This window comes from Dasypus novemcinctus, chromosome 22, assembly GCF_030445035.2.
Source record: "Dasypus novemcinctus isolate mDasNov1 chromosome 22, mDasNov1.1.hap2, whole genome shotgun sequence".
Classification (NCBI taxonomy): domain Eukaryota; kingdom Metazoa; phylum Chordata; class Mammalia; order Cingulata; family Dasypodidae; genus Dasypus; species Dasypus novemcinctus.
The window spans coordinates 2,811,833-2,829,513 of record NC_080694.1 but is presented as its reverse complement, the minus strand read 5'-3'; the positions used below and the strand labels follow the sequence as shown (position 1 = coordinate 2,829,513).

The following is a 17,681-nucleotide window of genomic DNA, read 5'->3' as shown; positions in this document are numbered from 1 at the left end:
GTCAGTAATTGACTTTCAGGACTCCGCTGCTCATAGGATCAGTCACAAGGCTATGCCATTTGCCACCTGACCCCAGATCAGGAAAATGAAGGAAAATGAAAAGACCCAGTTCCAGGCAGGGTGCAGGGACGCTCCTGCCTACACAGACAGCAGGTGGTAACTGAACTCCTCTACCCTTAGGGAAGTTTTCTGGCCCTTGTGCTTGAGAGTGATGTCTGTGTGTCCTCTGTTCACCCATCCCTTTCCTGGGAACCTCTGCCAGGGGCAGGAGGGATCAGTGCCTTGGGGCACGTGGGAGGTGCTGACAGGGCCACAGGGAAGGACCATTCAAGGTCCAGCAGCACCAAAGGCCAAATCACTGCTTGACGCTGCCTCCTTTCTGGAATATTGGGCAGCCAAGTCAGGCCTCAGCACCTGACCTGGGAAGGTGAAGGAGACAGATACCCGACATGGCAAGAACCCTTCTAAGTGAGAGGAGCTGTCAGGCTTGACGCAGGTTTTAAAGGACAGTCATGATGACTGCTGCTGGGGACATGGGACCAGGGAGTGGAAACAGAAATACAGCAGCAAAAAGCATACATGTGTGAGGTGAGCCCACCCCTCAGCCTACCCTGAAGGGAAACCCATGGGAAAGACTCCTCTCTGCTGTTCCTTTAACCATTTGAAGTGACCTGCCCTCTGGCCTATGGAATGGCAGTGTGGTGGGTGATTGGTGGGGGCCCAGATTCCTCAGGAAGTGGGGTATTGGGCCACTTAGGGGTTAAAGCCCTGGGAGAGAGAGCAAGGGAATGGCCAGGGTGGGAGACAGGCCATTCAGTGGGGGAGCACTGTTTCAGGGCCCCAACTGGCACCTGTTCCTACCTGGAACCAGCGCTGGCTCTTGCTTGGGCCATGAGAGGCCTCTGTCTTCTGCAGAGAGACGCTGTAGATGAGGCCATCCTCCAGCTCCTCGCTGCCCACCTGCATAGAGCTCTGGGAAGACATTGCCCAGGAGCCAGGCCAAGGAAGTGAGCAAGTGGCCTGCCCTCTCCACAAGGGAAGCTGTACCCTGTTTGGGCTGGGACCAAGATCAGGTCCAGATGGGCATCTGCCTTCCCCTCCAGCCCCACTGGAGAGCAGATGACAGCTGAGCACTCAGGGTTAACACTGGTCCACACGGGTGCCACCCCGAAGATGAGCCTTCCCACCCTTCCAGTCATGACCCGGCAGGTGACAGGGAAGCACCTACTGGGCTCCCACCCCTGACTTCCTGCTCCTTCCCAGGGTGGCCCAATGCTCATGACTCCCACTCGCTGGGATTTGGATGGGAAGTGGGGCTGCCCAGGCAGGAGCACAGTAGGGGCATGTGCTGAATTGGCTGGCCCTGGGCCACCCCACGTTACCTTTGGGGACCTCCTGGATGAAGACCAGAAGCCTTGTGGCTGAGGCCTGAGCCAGTTTCGAAAGCAATGGCTAAAGGACTCATTCCTGGTCTGGTTGAGGCTGGAGCCTCGTGAATTGGGAATGCAGCAGGAGAACATAGTTCCCTCTTGGGTGTCTCCTGCCAAGTGAGCTGGGAAGGGGCTTCCTGTGGAATCTGGGTGCCTGGTTACCAGAGTTCCAAGTTCTGCTGTGACCTCTCACCCAGGAAGTGAGGTCACCGCCTTTGTTCTCCTTCCCTGGCCCCTCAACTGTAAGAACTCCACAAAAGTCCCTCTGCATGTCTGTCTGTCTATCCTCCTCACTTAGATCACCTTGTAACTGGACACACTTCTGCCAACATGCCCCTCCCCACAGCTACCTGGGAAGGCCTGTGTGCACCTGGGGTCCCAGATATGAGGAGACCCAGCTGAGTTCAGACCTGGCTACTCCTTCCTTTTGGTTTTGTGACCCCAGAATAACCACTGAGACCTCCCCAGTCTCCTCACTGATGCAGTGGGACTCATTCTAGCATCTGCTTCCTGGGGACATCATCAAGTCTGTGGGGAGAACACTGCAAACCCCATAGTCTTGTTTCCCCTGTATCTAATACACAGACAGACATGGAATAAACAGGAAGGGGATGGACATAACAAGAATACAACTCAAAACAGGGCTGGGGAGGGCTGTGTGATCTTAGAACACTCACCTTCACTCCTGGATTGCTGCCTCAGCCTGTACCATGATGTGGTTGTAGTGAGATGAAATTCAGCCATTGTTGCTGGGCCAGAATCCTTCCAGAGGCTTCCCTTTATATTTAGAGTCAGGTGCAAGTGCCTCCTCTCAACCTCTGTGGGGGCTGCCTGTGCCCTGGGTCCTGCCATCTCTGCTTCCAAGTACAAGCAGCCTCTTATATTCCCCTTGCACTGAGTCTTGGCTGAGTTATTTGCTGCTAAACAAAATAAAATGGCTAAGTATCAGGATGTCCCTCCTATAACTTACACAAAAGGCTGTCTGTCTTCACTGCTCTCCCTGTGAGTGAACTCTCCCTCCCTTGGTCTCTCTCCCACTTAACATGAATCCTGCAGATCAGCACAGCAGGGCTGGGAAGCAGCTCCTCCCCCAGCTGAGCCTCAGTGGAGGCTCTGCCCCCAGCAGCTGCCTTCCCAGCCTCCTCTCTGGCCAAACTCCCTCTGCCTCCCACTCTCCCCTGCTGTGCTTTCTCCCAGGCACCCTCTTCCCACACCTGTGCAGGGCTGGCTCCCTCATGGCATTCTGGTCACAGTGTAAATGTCACCGCAGTGTGTCCTTCCAGGCACTCCCACCTGGTGGTCCCATAGCCCTCCTCGCAGCACCCTGCTTAGCCTTCTCTATAGCACTTGCTCTTTTCATGCACTTGTGTTTGCTTTCATGCTTCTGTCCACCTCCTGCTGGGTGGGGGCCTCAGGGGTTCTTTTCATCCACAGCCAGGACCAAGCACAGATCTTGTTGTAGCATGAGTGCTTGGTGCACGGTTGCTGAATGAATACCTCAGAGGACCTCTGGAGCCATTTACCAGACTGCCAGCTTAGAATTTGAGGATAGATGCTAATGACAGGAGGTACATGTTGTGTCTGAGGCAGGTGGATGGCTAGAAAGTCCTCTGGTTGACTCTCTCAGTCTCCAGGGTCTCAGCAGGCACAGTGGGCACAGCTGGTGATGAGGCTGCCTGACCCCTGCTGGCTAGCATTAGCACTGCAGCTCCTGGTGGGATATCCACAAAAGTGATCCCATACTTTGACACTCCTCAAGGCAGCAGGTCTCCTGGGCCCCTGGAAGAGCAGTGGGTCATCACAGAAGGACCAGGCTGAATGAGCACTTCCTTGAGTCTGTGCTACCATTGTGGATCACACACTCTAAACACCCCAAAGTGCTGAGGAGACTGAGGCCTCTCTCCTTGTTTGTTTCTACTCCAGGGAGGTGCTCAGCCCATTTCCAGATGCCCAGAGCCTCTCTGACCCCAGGCTTGTCTTTTCAAGGTGGTGCTGGGCTGTCCCCAGCCATGCATGGTCGTGGAAACTTGGGGATCCCTTGCCATCAGCTTGGCATCTTCCCTGTGTCCATATATGAGTCCGTGGGCAGGTGGTGAGAAGAGTGGGTGCTACTGCGCAGCAGCAGAGCTGCCTTCAGCATCTTCCTCAGTTCCACCTGCTCACCCCCCTGGTGTCCTCTCCTCCTCTGACCCCAGCCCCACAGTCCACAACTGGGGTGTCATGTGTGCCCTCCCTGACCTTGCTGCACATTGATGGGTGAGCAGGCAGCAGCAGCATCAAGTCCTATGGCTCTAAGGGAGCAGGCCCAGCCTGCGATGTGGGCTCAAGCTCACTGCTCTGCCCCATTCCTCTTCCCAAGCAAGGCCTTGTCCCCTGGCCTGCTCACTGGGGGAGGGGACCTCCCTAGTCAAAGCTCTTTAGGAGCTTTCAGCTCCCCTTTTTTATCCCCCAACACATGCTCCTGATTGGAATCACTGGCTTCCTCTTGCCTTCAAGAAAACAGGGGCTGGATCCTGACACAGGACTGTGATGTGCTCCAGCTGTGGGTTTCAACCTCAGGCACTCTGACCCCCCAAGGTCTGTGCCTTACAGAAGAGCCTGAGGAGGTGGGTGAGCTACAGGGAATAGCTCTGCAGGCAGAGGGCCCTGAAGTGGGCAAGGCCTTGGCCTGTTTAAGGCATGCAGTGATCAGCCTGATGGTCTACAACTCAAAGGTGGTGCTGGGTACACCTTCTAAATCTGTTTACTTTCCACTGCCTCAAAGTTTTGCAGTCACTCAACAAACCTTCACTGAGTGCCTCCTGGGTGCCTGGCACCAGGGAACAGGGTGTCAGGTACTGTCTGTGCTGTTGGAGCTGACAGCGGGGGAGGGGCAGAGTTGGGCATAACAATATGGTAAATGCTGACACAGAGACAGGAGAAGGTGTTATGGGAACAAAGAAAGTCACCCGCTCCAGAAGGGACACATCAAGGCAGGCTTCCTGGAGGAGATGACAGCACAGCGAGGCACTGGGAATTGTGCAGGTGGCGGGAGAGGGGTGGTGGGGAGAGCAGCCAGACTGGTGGACAGCATGAGCACGGGGCTGGGCCAGGCCCATAGGCTGCATGTCTTGCTTTACCAAAGAGCTGCCAATGCAAAGTATCAGAAATGGACTGGATTTTATTAGAGAATTTATTTGGGTGAAAAGCTTACAAGTCCATGAAAAGTCCATCTTGAGGCACCATATCAGGTGCTTTCTCACCAAAGTCAGCTGCCAAGAGGTGAAACATGAAGGCCCCTGATCTCTGCCACGGTCTCTGCCTTTCTGCAGCTACAGGCAAACCTGGTATAGGGCTTGTCTCTTCCTGGACCTCCTCCCTCAGTCTCTCATGGCAGGATCAAATAATGCAAAGTACTTATCCTATGTCTGTGACTCTATCTCTCTGTTTCCATTCATATCAGACTCAGGAAGGGGGCAGAGATGCAAACTGAGTCAGACCTCACTGAAATAGTCCAATCAAAAGCACTGAAGCAATCTTACCAAGTAATCTAATCTAAGGGCCCTTAGTAGAATTTAATGCAATCAAAAGGTGTCACACCCACAGGAGTAGATTAGTTTAAAAACATAATCTTGCTCTTTTTAGGATTCATAAAATCATTTCAAATGGTCACACTGTGGGTGTTGTTGGACTGCAATGTGAGGGGAAGGACACCTTGACAATTAAGGTTGGTTGTGAAGATTAAGATGCACTTGCCTATGGCAAGTGGGGTTGCAGGCATCTGTACATGTTCATTAAGGTGGTATCTCCCAAATGTTAAAACTTCACTGCCCACAAAATTCCCATCTTCTGACACCTGTATTTACAGAAACTTCAGACGTGATGCTCTTGGGGCAGGGCTGAGATGTCCCAGCTGGGATTCTGCCCCGAGAGCACTGGTGGGCTTAAATTACAGAACTGTTTTGGCTCACAGGTTTGGAGGCTATAAGTCTAAATTCAAGGTGTAGGCAGTTCTTGTCTTCTCCTAGAGTCTGTAATATTCTGCTTTGGTTTGTAGATGCATTTCTGTCTCCATCACATGACAATCCTTTTTTCTCTCTCTCTGGTTTCTCCTGGTTTCTGACTTTTGTCTCTATGTCCAAGTTCCTTTGTCTATAAGGACCTCCATCATATGGATTAAGGCCCACCCTAATTTAATTTGAACTCACCTAAACGGGATTTTTAAAGAGCCTACTCACAAATGAGTCCACACTTTAACTAATAATAGGACCTTCAAAAGGTCCTCTTATTTAATGGGGTCAACCATAGGTATGCTGATTCTTCTGTAGAGTACATGATTCAATCTCTGACAGACCCTCACACCAGGAAAATGCAGTCATACCAAATGGCTTATATTCTCACCAGGTGACCATGAAGCTTGCCCAAGGCTTTCATGGGGAGTGGATTTCAAAAGCGCCTGTTCTGATTTCTCTGTCCCTGTGCTAAAACCTCAGATTCCCAGGTCCCGCCCCACACAAGGCCTTGTGTCCTTCTGGCCCCATCATCTTCTCTATCCCAGCCAAAACAGATGGCAGGAAAGAGAAGTTGATGTGTGATTATGCCGATGATGGGGGGGGGGGAGGGGAGGGGATAATGACAAAGAGAGAGAGGTGTTCAAACCATTTGGACAGGAGTGAGAAAGAGACAGATATGGAGACAGATATATCTGGGTTATGTATAATAGGTATCTGGGCACAAGGCTGGAGCCTTCCCAACCAGGTGAGGATCATGCCCAGAACTAATGAAGAATCAAGGCAAGCCAAGACCCCTTAGTATCAGCACAGTTGTCAGAATGGCCCTGGGAGGACCCTCTGCGAGTAGCTGGGATCCTAGCAATGGGTGCAGCTGAGTCTGGCCCTGGCTGTGACTTTATGCTTCTTAGCTGCCTCCCACCTGGGGGTATGGAGACATTCCTTGAAAGAAGGATGCCCTGGCTTAGTGCATTCACAAACCCAATCCAGACAAGCAAAAACTTAAGGGAGTTTGTTACTAGTGTACCTGTCTTACCAGAAATGTTAAAGGGATTCCTTCAGGCTTTCTGGAGGACCAGGCATGGTGAGAAATATATGTTTGATTTGGGATATGTTATTAATATAGGAAAGTACATATAAAGGATTATTGGATTGCAAGAAATACAACCACTCAAATATACACATTAAAAAAGAATATACTGTAAGAGGGTAACCAAAAGTAAGATTTCTGAGGGCAGGAAGCATACATTTCTTATTTAACAAAATACCTCTTGCATCTATCAAATCTCCTGACATAAAGTAGTTTCCCTACACTTGGCTCTTCTGCCTCTTCTATTTGAATCTACTGTTAGTGCAAGAGTTGATAGGTGCATGTCCAAGAGACTTAAATCTTTAGGCTGTCCATTTGTCAGTTGGGCCCTGAATCTCAACAGAGTTGAAACACCTTCTCTCCAGTTCATTGGACTCACCCAGGACAACTAACAAGGAGATGATGATGGACAACACACATTCTATGGAACAGAGAGAGTCTGAAACTGCAAGCAAGATAATCCCATCATCTGCCCATGGGATCTAAGCCCTCTCTCAATTAGAGGCAAAGTGGGCATTACTATCCCAGAATCCTCAGCATTTGGGAATGAAAAATGGACTACAGAAGACTTACCATTATTCTACTGTAGATTTATGGATAGAACTTCTATCACCGATGTGGAGGCAGTGGCCACTCGACGTTCTGTAGGGAGGGAGAGGTAAAAATAGGTGTAATATGGGGGCACTTTCACAACTCAGGGATTGCAATGACAGATGCAGACCATTATACATCTTGTCATAATTTACAAAATTGTGTAGGAGATAGTGTAAACTACAATCCACACTTTGTGGCAATGCTCCAAAATGTGTTCATCAATTGAAACACATGTACAACACTAATGAAGGATGTTGTTAATGTGGGAAAATGTGGGAGGTATGGAGCAGGACATTTGTGTATCCCCTATAATTTTTATGTATCATTTATGTAATCTAGGTATCTTTAAAAAAATTAAAAGTATGTATATAAAAAAGTAGGCTGTTAAACAATATTGGAAAAATTAATATTAAATTTCATGTAATACAATGGAAGGAACCAGAATTAAGACTTTCCAGTCCTGAAAAATCATCAGGCATCCAACCTCTATGTCGCAGTTTCTCTGAAATCCTACTATGCTTTACTTTGCTTTTCTATTCCTTTTTTTTTTTTTTTTTTAAGATGTATTTATTTATTTCTCTCCCCTTCCCCACCCACCCCAGTTGTCTGTTCTCTGTGTCTATTTGCTGCGTCTTCGTTGTCCGCTTCTGTTGTTAGCGGCATGGGAATCTGTGTTTCGTTTGGTTGCGTCATCTTGTTGTGTCTGCTCTCCATGTGTGCAGCCCCATTCCTGGGCAGGCTGCACTTTCTTTTGTGCTGGGCAGCTCTCCTTCCAGGGCACACTCATTGCAAGTGGGGTTCCCCTACGCGGGGGACACCCCTGAGTGGCAGGGCACTCCTTGCGTGCATCAGCACTGCGCATGGGCCAGCTCCACATGGGTCAAAGAGGCCGGGGGTTTGAACCTTGGACCTCCCATGTGGTAGACGGATGCCCTAACCACTGGGCCAAGTCCACCACCCTTTACTTTGTTTTTCTATGCATTTATTCCCCATTCTCCAGATTCTCCCTATATCCTGGCTTCCCGTACTTACCCTTCATCATCAGGTCCCAAACTCTGCATCAATATCACCATAAAATTGCATTACCTGCTGACAGGGGATTCCCAAGCAAGGGGATCCAATTGACCTAGCTGGATCAGGTGGCCACTTTGGTCAACTCAGTTCTGGCCTGGGGAATGAGATCACACAGTGTTCTTTTGTGCAGATACATTCTTCTAAGAAGGGAGTGTTGGCAGAGAAAATGTAACCAGCATTTCTGACATAAGGCTTTGAGCAAACATCCAGGTGTAGCTGAGAATACGAGACCTGCATTTTGAATAGAGAGGCAATAGATCTTGGTGTCATTAGCAGATATGTGGTGGTGGAAATTAGGATTAGATGAGACAACCTGGGGAAAGCAGAATTATGAGAATATTTAGAAGTGATGGAAACTGGCCTTCAGGAAACTGAGAGGGAAACAGCCAATGAATTAGAGAAGGAATTGTCAGAGAGATATGAAAAAAAAAAAAAAAAAAGAAGAGAAGAGCCACAGATTTTAAGGAAGGAGGGAATTTTAAGAAATAGAGAAGAGATTCGTCTTATTTAAAAAAAAAAACACTTGATAGTTCCAAAAGCTTGCAAGGAAAAAGTTAAATATAGTGTTTATGGATGTCAGCTAGGCACTTGATAATATATTTCATGACATTATTTTGGGACAAAATCGAAAAATGAGGGCTGGATGTAGTTCAGATGGGAGGGTTATTAATTAGGTGAAAGAAGAATCCCAGAGGGACACAAGTTAATAGAATGATGTACACCACCAGAGAACCCACATTCTATGCTTGATTGTGACAGGAAAACTTTGCAAATACTGAAACTGAAGATGTACAACCCTTACCAGATTCAAATCCCTGACGATGGGATAAGAACAGGAAATTTATACTTGCATCCATTTTTCCAGGAGATTTAAATGCTGTCCAGTACAGTCCTTGTGCTGACTTCTGACAACACTGACTTAAACATGTACTAGCCTCAGTGTCTGCATCTCTGAAATGAGATTTCCCACCCTAACATCTGTATAAATGCTCATGTAAGAACATGTGACTCAGCAGAAAGTTTGCCCAACATCTACCTGCTGTCCTCAGTCCCTGCTCAGGGATTTGAAAACTTTTGTGATACCCTTTCATCAAGAATCCTCACTCTGTGGTCATAGCGAAGCTATGTGGTAGCATTTAAAGGATGCTTACAATGTAAACCCATATTTGCATAAAATTAGTCAGGTAAATTGGCCAAATAAAACTTTAGGTCTCAAACCCTGAAATGCTCAGTGAGATGTTACATAGATCTATCATGGTCTCATTTCAAATTTATCCATATCTGTTTGCTTAACCCTTAAGTTCACCCTGAAATGTCTTATTTCAGTCTAACGTGGGAATAGAAGCCAGTGTGCTGTTGTAAGATCTAGACTGGTATTAAAAATAAGTGATAATGACCCTGCATCGCAGTCTTGGGTCAAGTGGATTTCTCACCATAGGATATGTTTAATGGGGCCTGAGTGGAAGCCTAAGGCAGTGCCATTAACATCTCATCTCCAGGAGGAGAAGCTGGCTTTCTGAGGGCACTTTGGGATAAAATCACAGTTAGGTCTGGCTTTCATATCAATAGCCCTGGGAATCTCAAGTCATTGAAAATCTTGGACGGGTGCCTCATTCCACAAACACTTATGGCGAATCTGTCCTGTAGCAAGCACTTTCCAAAAGGAGTTCATAGCCCAGTGGGAAAGGCAGAAGAGACAGTTTTAAAGTGATATACAAGGATAGTGATGGTTAGACACACAGCCCACTATGGAGCACAGAGGACAGTCACTCATTCTCCCCTCCATGAGGAGGGCTATAAGGGAAGGCTTTTGACAGTAGGTTACAGTAAGCTGATCCTGAAAGAATGGAGCTAGGAACATCTGCAGGTAGATAGAGCCAGGTGTCCCTGGGATGAAGAGCCAAGAAAGGGTTTTCCACGTAGTTACTATGAGATCAAGCACATGTACATACAGTGACTGCTGTGTGTGGAGACCTGCAAGCAGAAAGGGAGTCAAAGCTCACAGGAGGTGAGGCCAGAGACACAGGCAGTGACCTACGTGGACTTTCTTCTCTTAGAGACGGAGAGTCTGGGAGGCTTATAAGCCCAGGAGTGCTCTCTGAGCCCCTTCAGGAAGGCAGCTTAAATGGAACTGAAGCCAGAGGCAGGAATAGCAGTGACAAGGATCCCTGATGAGCAAGAGGTGAGCAGGGCCAGTCTAGAAACACGATACCAAGGTGCAGAGGAGAGGAACTGTTTGAAAAATATTTAGATAAAATCATCTGAATTTGGTAATTTGTGGGGTGAAGGAGCAAGAGGAAACTGAGATGAATCTCTAGGTTTCTGGTTTGGATAATGAGATGGCTGTATTAGTCTGCCAAAAGGGTGCAGATGCAAAGTACCAGAAATCCATCGGCTTTTACAGAGGGTGTTTACTTGGGGTAAAAGCTTACAGTTACAAAGCCCCAAAGAGTCCAACTCAAGGTTGTTTCTCACCAAAGTCAGTTACCACATGTTGAAGCCAGATGGCAGGTGATTTTTGCCTGGTCTCTCCTTCCTCTTAAGGCTCTGTAGTTCCAGCTTCTTCTGATCTCAGTGTAGGTATGCATAGGGCTCATTTCTTTCTGGGTCTTCTTTTTTTCTATTTATTTTTAAATGTTACATTAAAATATATGAGGTCCCCATATACCTCACACTCCCCTCACCCCACTCCTCTCACATCAACAACCTCTCCCATCATTGTAGGACGTTCATTGCATTTGATGAATACACCCCAGAGCACTGCTGTACCACATGGATAATGGTTTACATTGTAATTTACACTTTCCCTAGTCCACCCAGCGGGTCATGGCAGGACATACAATGTCCAGCTCCTGTCCCTGCAGTACCACCCACGACAGCTCCAAGTTCTGAATTCCCCCATATCACATCTCTTCTTCCCTCTTCCTACCATCAGCAGCCACCTTAGCTGCTTGGCTGTTCTGTTCTCTTCAGCTGCAAAGTATCAAGCAAATAACTGATCTCTCTATAGGGCTTTAGACATTTAAACCTTCTTTCTGTCACATAGCAGGAATGAAAAAAACAAGTTGTCTCTTTCTTTCCATGTCTTTGGAGCTCTCTTCCTGTGTGTCTTTCTGAGTGAGTGTCCATTTACGTGGACCCACAAAGTGGTGGGGGCCCCACCAGAGTCAAATCAAAAGCCCTAAATTGTTTTAATGAAGTAAACTTAAAACCTTTGAATTTAATAAAATCAAAGGGTGTCATACCTAGAGGAACAGACCAGATTACAGTTTCTCTTTTTGGGGGGATTCATAAATAATCTCAAACTGCCACAAGGGTACTAACTTCAGAAGACATTATTGGAGGAAGAGCAGAAAGGGATTTTTCACCGGTGATATGTGTCTGTGTGTGCATGTATATAATATCTCTGAAACTTGTGGGAAAGAGGTGCAGGATGGTGACTTAGACTTCAGAGATATCAGGATATAAAGCATAGCTGAAACACTGAGAGTTGTGATGAGTTTACAAAGGGGCCATGTATAGGGTGAGAAGAAGCAGGCAGAAGAAAAGGAGTCCTAAAAAGAGACAGAAAAGGAGTAGTCAGGGAAGTAGGTGAAGGATCAGAAGACTGTGGTGGTGTTAAAAGTACAAATGAGATGAAGGTGTCAAGAAGTGATTAACGAGTGTCAAATGGAGACGAGGGTAAGGGCTGGACAATGTCCACAGGAGTCAGTGAGTATTGAAGGCAGCAAGAGCTGTTTCAAGAAAGAGGTAGGGCAGGTGCCAGATTGCAGTGGGGTGTAAACTGAATTACAAGTGAGCAAAAGGAGAAGGAAAGTGCAGATTACTCTACAATGAGATTGGATGGGAGCTAGACAGGGGTGGAGATCCTAGAAGCTACATTCCAGCACAGAGACTGAATCTGTTTTATTCCTACAGTATCCTCAGCACCTAGATCAGTGTCTGTTCCTGTGAGCACTTAGGATGAGTTCTTTCCCAAGAGGGGCTTAGTCCCTCAGGTAAGTAGAACCTGCCAACATCCACCAACACTGCAGACATGCCCAGACTTGCCTAAATCCCAGGCAAACAAACACACAAAAGCCACTTGTCTTTTAGCTTGATCCCCTGCTAACCAAATTTACAAAAATATTTTGTGGGGATTAGTTCCACCACCTCAGCAAGGGCATGGTTAAATGATTTGTAAAAGCTCATCTGTTCTTGATTCAGAGCAAAAATAGCTCTGTTCTTGCTCATCTCTGCACAAGCTATCACTTTTCACTTGATGTTTAAAGACACTTCTTCTTGCCTTTCTGCTGATAGATAGGATGTGAGTCTAGAGACAAGCTTTCTTTTCCAAGACAAGACCTCCTTGAGAAATTTAACCTTAACCACAGTCATGAATTAAAAAATACGTAATATATATGCAAGAGAAATAAAGCACACAGGGCCCTCCCTGCAGATGAGTTTTGGTTTGTGAGTCTCTCATTCCTGCAGCAATACTGATGTGGGCTATGGGTGACAGGCTCTTTGTCTCTTCAGAGATAACCTAAACTGTAACTTGTGGGTGTGGGATGATGAAAGGTTGCAGTCCTGCCCTTGGTGAGCAGGAGACAGTTTAACAATGCAAGGCCTATAAACTTTAAGTATTCAGGGGAAATGCAAAGCAAATATGCTAAAAGCTTATCGAAATGCCTGAGGTCCATGCTAAAAGCTTACTAAGATGTGGAAATATATGCTAATTCAAGCCTATTGAGAACTGAAACAAAGGGACCATTTGGCCTTTCCTCTCCGTATAAAAGGGACTAAAAAATCTTGCTCAGGGCTTGGGATTCAAACAGAAAGTTCCTGAGTCCTGCTGGCCGTCAATAAACCATTTTTCCTTCTCAAAATCATTCCTGAGTCCTGGCCTCTCTATACTCAAGTAATTGAACTTCTCTCAAATTTTACAACATTTTTGGCGACCGCGGCAGGACAACAAACGAAGGCCAGAGACGGTAGCATTTTGCTGCCCCTTCCAAATCCCTGAGGAAGCCAGGAGGACTCGGGTGAACCCCAAATCTGGGCGCCCCTGGATTAAATTTAATCCAGAAAAGATGTGGGCTCCACCAGAATCTTCCCGACAAAAGTTGAGGGCAATGGAAGGTCTGAAGAGAAGGATTCTGGGAACAAAAAAGAACTCCGAACATGGAAGAAGGTAAGACTCCCCAGGTGAGCACAGTCTGGAAGGCCCTAGCTTTAATTGCTAGGAAGGGGAGGGTGATCACCTCCCAAGAGAACCCTAGTAGCCCCAGAAAGTTGGGGGGAAGCCGTTCTCTCTAGGCTTGGGAAAAGGAGAAAAACCGGGAAAAAGCCCTGGTGTTTTGGGTTTGTCTAACTGCATGTTAGAATCTGGTACTAGTCTTATATCCACTAAAGGAGTGGAGTCTTGATTTTAGTAAAAAGGGCTATTTATAGGTTCAAGTCCTAATGTCCTGGAAATTGGTCTAGATTTAAAAAAAAAAAAAGCAGAACTTGGTTACAGGAAAATGGATCGGCTTTTCTGGTGGAGCTTGGTCTGGGTGTAAAGTTTAAACAGTGGAAAAAGTCTAGCTGAAATCTTTTGTTATGGTGCTAAATTGTGAATGAATTCGCTTTATACCAAATGTTAAGTGTTCTGAGGTTTGTGATGGCTGTGCGGGCAGCCATGGTGAAAATATATATAAACTTGTGGGTCAGATTAGTGACCTTTGTGCCTCTGTCTGTGTCAGCTCAATGCTAGTGTTGGAGTTGTGTCCTTATGTAAAGTAGAATTACAGCTGAGCTGGAGCCCTCCCTTGCCATTGGCAAGGGGGTGAAATGATTATGGGGCAAAACTGAGGAGTCTGGATGTTTGCGGACTCTAGATGTTTGTGCATGCTCTGCTGTCTTGTCTCTGGTCTCGCCCTTTGCCAGGACTTGGAGGCCATCTGTGTCTGCGCCGTGCACCCAAGTTTGTTGGGGCTGCCCCAGTCAGGGTGGCTGGGTCCCCTGGAGAGTTGCTGAATTTGAGTAGGTTCTGTCTGCCCATTTTGGCCTGAAAGCTAGAAAGGGGGGAGCGGCTTGCCCCTTTCCAGTGAGTCCACACCTTCTATTCATAAGCTGCATTCCTGTTTGATTGTTGTGCACCCGACTGCCATGAAGGGGGTAAAAAGTAGAATCAGAATAAATGCAGTTAAGTTCCCTCCCTAGGGTGTCAAAGCCAAAATACCTTTGCATTCTGCCCAGGTTCTTAGAGGGTATTGTAGTAACTTTAAGTAAGAGAATGTGTTCTGTGAAGGTAAAATTTGTCTTAAGGGTATAAATAATTATAAAAGTTTTACAAAGCATTGTTTAAATTAAGGTATTTAAATGGCTAATTGCAGAAAGTCATTATTTAACAAAAACTGAATTGATGATAATAATAATAAAAGGCAATTTTACAACAAACTTATTCATTCGGCAGCCAGTCTTCCCTGCCAACTTGCTTCCAAAAAAAAACTGTTTCTGGTATCACATGCTACTAAGTATTAAAAGTGAAGAAAAGTTCATTATTTTAACAAGCTTGTTTAGTATTAATGGCAATTATATGTTGTAAGAAGTTTGCCTGGTAACTTAGTATGTGGGATATATGGAGTGTGTTTTTATTGTTAAGGAAACAGAAGATGATTTTGTCCTAAAATAAAATGATTGATTATTGGAAAGAGTAGAGTGTGGGACAAAACCTAAATGAATACTGAAAGTGTAGGTTTGTGGAAGGAAAATTTTCATGATTAAAATTGAGTAAGATCAATATACAAAGAAAATCTTTTATCAAATAGCTTCTTGTGCTTTAACCTCATTTCCTCATTGTTTGAAGAAGAGTCTTACTTCTTTTAAAAGAACATTTATGTTCTAGAAATCAAATCCTGAAAAGTAGCTTTTTATTTCAAACTAACTGCAAGAAATTTATTCTTTTACTTTATAGGAAAAATTAAAGTAATGGTTAAGTTCATTTAATATGTTATAAGTAGAATGAAAAGTATTTAAAGGTGTTATAAAATTAATAGGTTTTTTAAAAAATTAATAAAAAGTGTAACTAAGAGTTAAAATCATTTATAAATTCATTTATATTATAAAACAGTGGAAAGACAATAACTGAAATTATAGCTGGGTGAATTTAGCCTGAAACTATTATTTAAGAGTAAATTCTAAACTAACCTTTCCTTTGTTTATGGTTACTTCAAGCCTAACCTCACCCTTTGCCTTTTCCTATGGTTATTTCATAATTGAGAAGAGCTGGGACATTACAGTCTCCTCTCCTGGTATTAGTAACCCTCTCATGAATTCAAATGTAAACTAAATAAATTGCTGCCTGATGGAATAAGGTTAAATGACCACTGGAGTTTTATTATCTCCAAAAATCAAAAAGGGGGGTGGAGGGGGAGAAGTCTTCTGCCTTGACAGTCAGTGTTCCCAAGAGTGGTAATTCATGAGAAAAACCAGTCTGTCTCCCTTAGGCTTCAAATAGCTTCAGTAAATATATATAAAATTAATCTTGTTGCTTATCCAAAATTCTGCTAAATTCAAAGTAAAATATAAAGTTCTGAAACAAAAAAATAGTGCTAAAGCATTGAGAACATTTTGGTTACAATCCATTAAGAAAGAAAATTCTTGTGTAAAACTGCATAGTCATAGTATAAAACTGCACAGTGCATAGTGCAAAAAAAGAGTTTCAAAGGTCTTTGAAATGTTTTGCAGTCACACTTGTTTTGTAAGAATTAGAAGTTTAAAGTAACTAAAGTTATGTTGTTGTGTCAAACTATTTATGTCTGCCTATTTGCTCAAATTGTTGGGGTTAAATATGCAGTTATAAGTAATATATATTTCAGAACCCCAAATTAAGCTAAACAGTATATAAAATAATGCAAATTATAAATAATATCAATGAGTTTTGTTTCTGTGTCTAACTTTGTGTCTGCCCATTTGCTCAGTGTATGTCTTCATACATCAGGATTATAATATCAAATTAACAAATGAAAATTCTTAAAAGAGCTCTATTCAAATTGTTAATTAAATATGCAGTTATATATGTAAATAAATATTCTTAAAGCCCAAATTAAACTAAGCAGGATGAAAAAGTCATAGAAATCTGATTATAGAAACAATTGGGAAAGGGCCTCCTCTTTGCAAGAGCTTTAAAGGCAAGACTAGGTGTAGCAGATTAAAGCTATCTACTAGGCTAGGGAATTAAGAATCAGTTTGCCTGGTAATTTCCCAGTTTAAACCTTTTGTCAGCCACAAAATGTAAAAAACAAAGATTAGGTTAATTTTCACATAAGAAAAATGTTGATGTAACCTGGCGGCCTGCTGCCTCAGTCTCCCACTCCCGGGTTGGACAGCAGTGGAGGAGACCAGTTTAGGCCAGTCCTATGGGCAGTGGAAGGATGCCCAAGAAGGAGCTAAATCGGTGCCATTTCAGCACTAAATTCTATTCCTTATTTGACAAAGGGGAGCAGGTAAAAACTAAAATGGTTGGAATGTGATAGAGGAAGCAGTTAAATCACAAAATTTGCATGGGAAAGTTAAATCTCAGATAAGATGTAACTTCTGAAGTATCCAATCTATGGAAAAAAGAGAAAAGGCTTGCATGCTAGGCTTAGGGGTATAAATTGTGTCATTTTTCTTTGTTCGGGGCACCAGCCACATCTGGCTCTGCGCCCCTTCTTGCAAGACTGAGAATAAATTCTTCTCCACAATCTGGTGAGCCTTATTTTCTTCCAGAAGATTTCTTTCCAACAAAATAAAGGTAATTAGTGGTTCTATTAACAAATTTCAGTAAGTAAGGTCCATAAAAACTATGGAGAGATCTTTCCTGGGTTATGATTTAAAAAATTAAGTAATTGTGTAATGTGTTTTAAAACCTGGTAGTCAGTATGCTTTTAAATTATTAATTTTCATAACTTAAAGAAAAGAAGTTTTTAGCTTCCTGTAAGGGAAAAAGAGAACATTCCTTGCATAAACTATTATGGTTTCAATTTTATTTAACTTGAGTGTAATCTCCCATAGTTAATTTATAAACTAAATTAACATTATATATACAAAATCTTTAGAGTAATGAAAATTGTAAGTTCACATTGGTGAAATTAGGCTAAAGGAAAAAGACTGTAGATATGCTCTCTTAAATAAATAAATTTCTTTGGTAATTGTAATTTAATAAGTTTATTTAAACATGAGGTGGCTAGTCAATGTGGTTATAGTCAATTATGAAGCGTTTGTAAAACATCTTCCAAACTAAAAATGTTTAAATAGTTCTAGTTCTAAAAGTCATTGTTAACTAAAACTTAGACTGGTATTAGTTGCAAAAAATAACTTCGTGATAATAAAACCTGTCTGAAGGCCACCACAAGGTACATATTGAAGTAAATGGTAATAAAAAGTTATCTTGATTCTATTGGAAATATTCTGTTTTCACTTTAACAATGAAAAATATTTTTTTCCTCTATTACTAAAGTAAAGTACCTACTGGTATCTTCATGGTAAAATTGTGTA

At 44.1% G+C, this 17,681-nt stretch overlaps 1 protein-coding gene across 6 annotated transcripts in view; it reads right to left on the bottom strand.

The window, feature by feature from the left end:
• Positions 1 to 17,681, bottom strand: part of LOC101443821 (ral guanine nucleotide dissociation stimulator-like) — a 127,148-nt gene that overhangs the window by 11,936 nt on the left and 97,531 nt on the right. For 2 of the 6 annotated variants that reach the window (XM_071210940.1, XM_071210939.1), the window contains exons 3-5: positions 7,083 to 7,151; positions 2,108 to 2,347; positions 862 to 972 (exon numbers count right to left, since the gene is read on the bottom strand). In XM_071210940.1, the coding sequence (XP_071067041.1) occupies positions 862 to 966 (105 nt within the window). In that variant the 5' untranslated portion in view covers positions 967 to 972; positions 2,108 to 2,347; positions 7,083 to 7,151. Of the gene's footprint in view, positions 1 to 861; positions 973 to 1,382; positions 1,611 to 2,107; positions 2,348 to 7,082; positions 7,152 to 17,681 lie in introns of those variants that run through there. The other 4 variants (XM_058285074.2, XM_071210938.1, XM_071210941.1 and 1 more) reach the window with 3 other exon arrangements.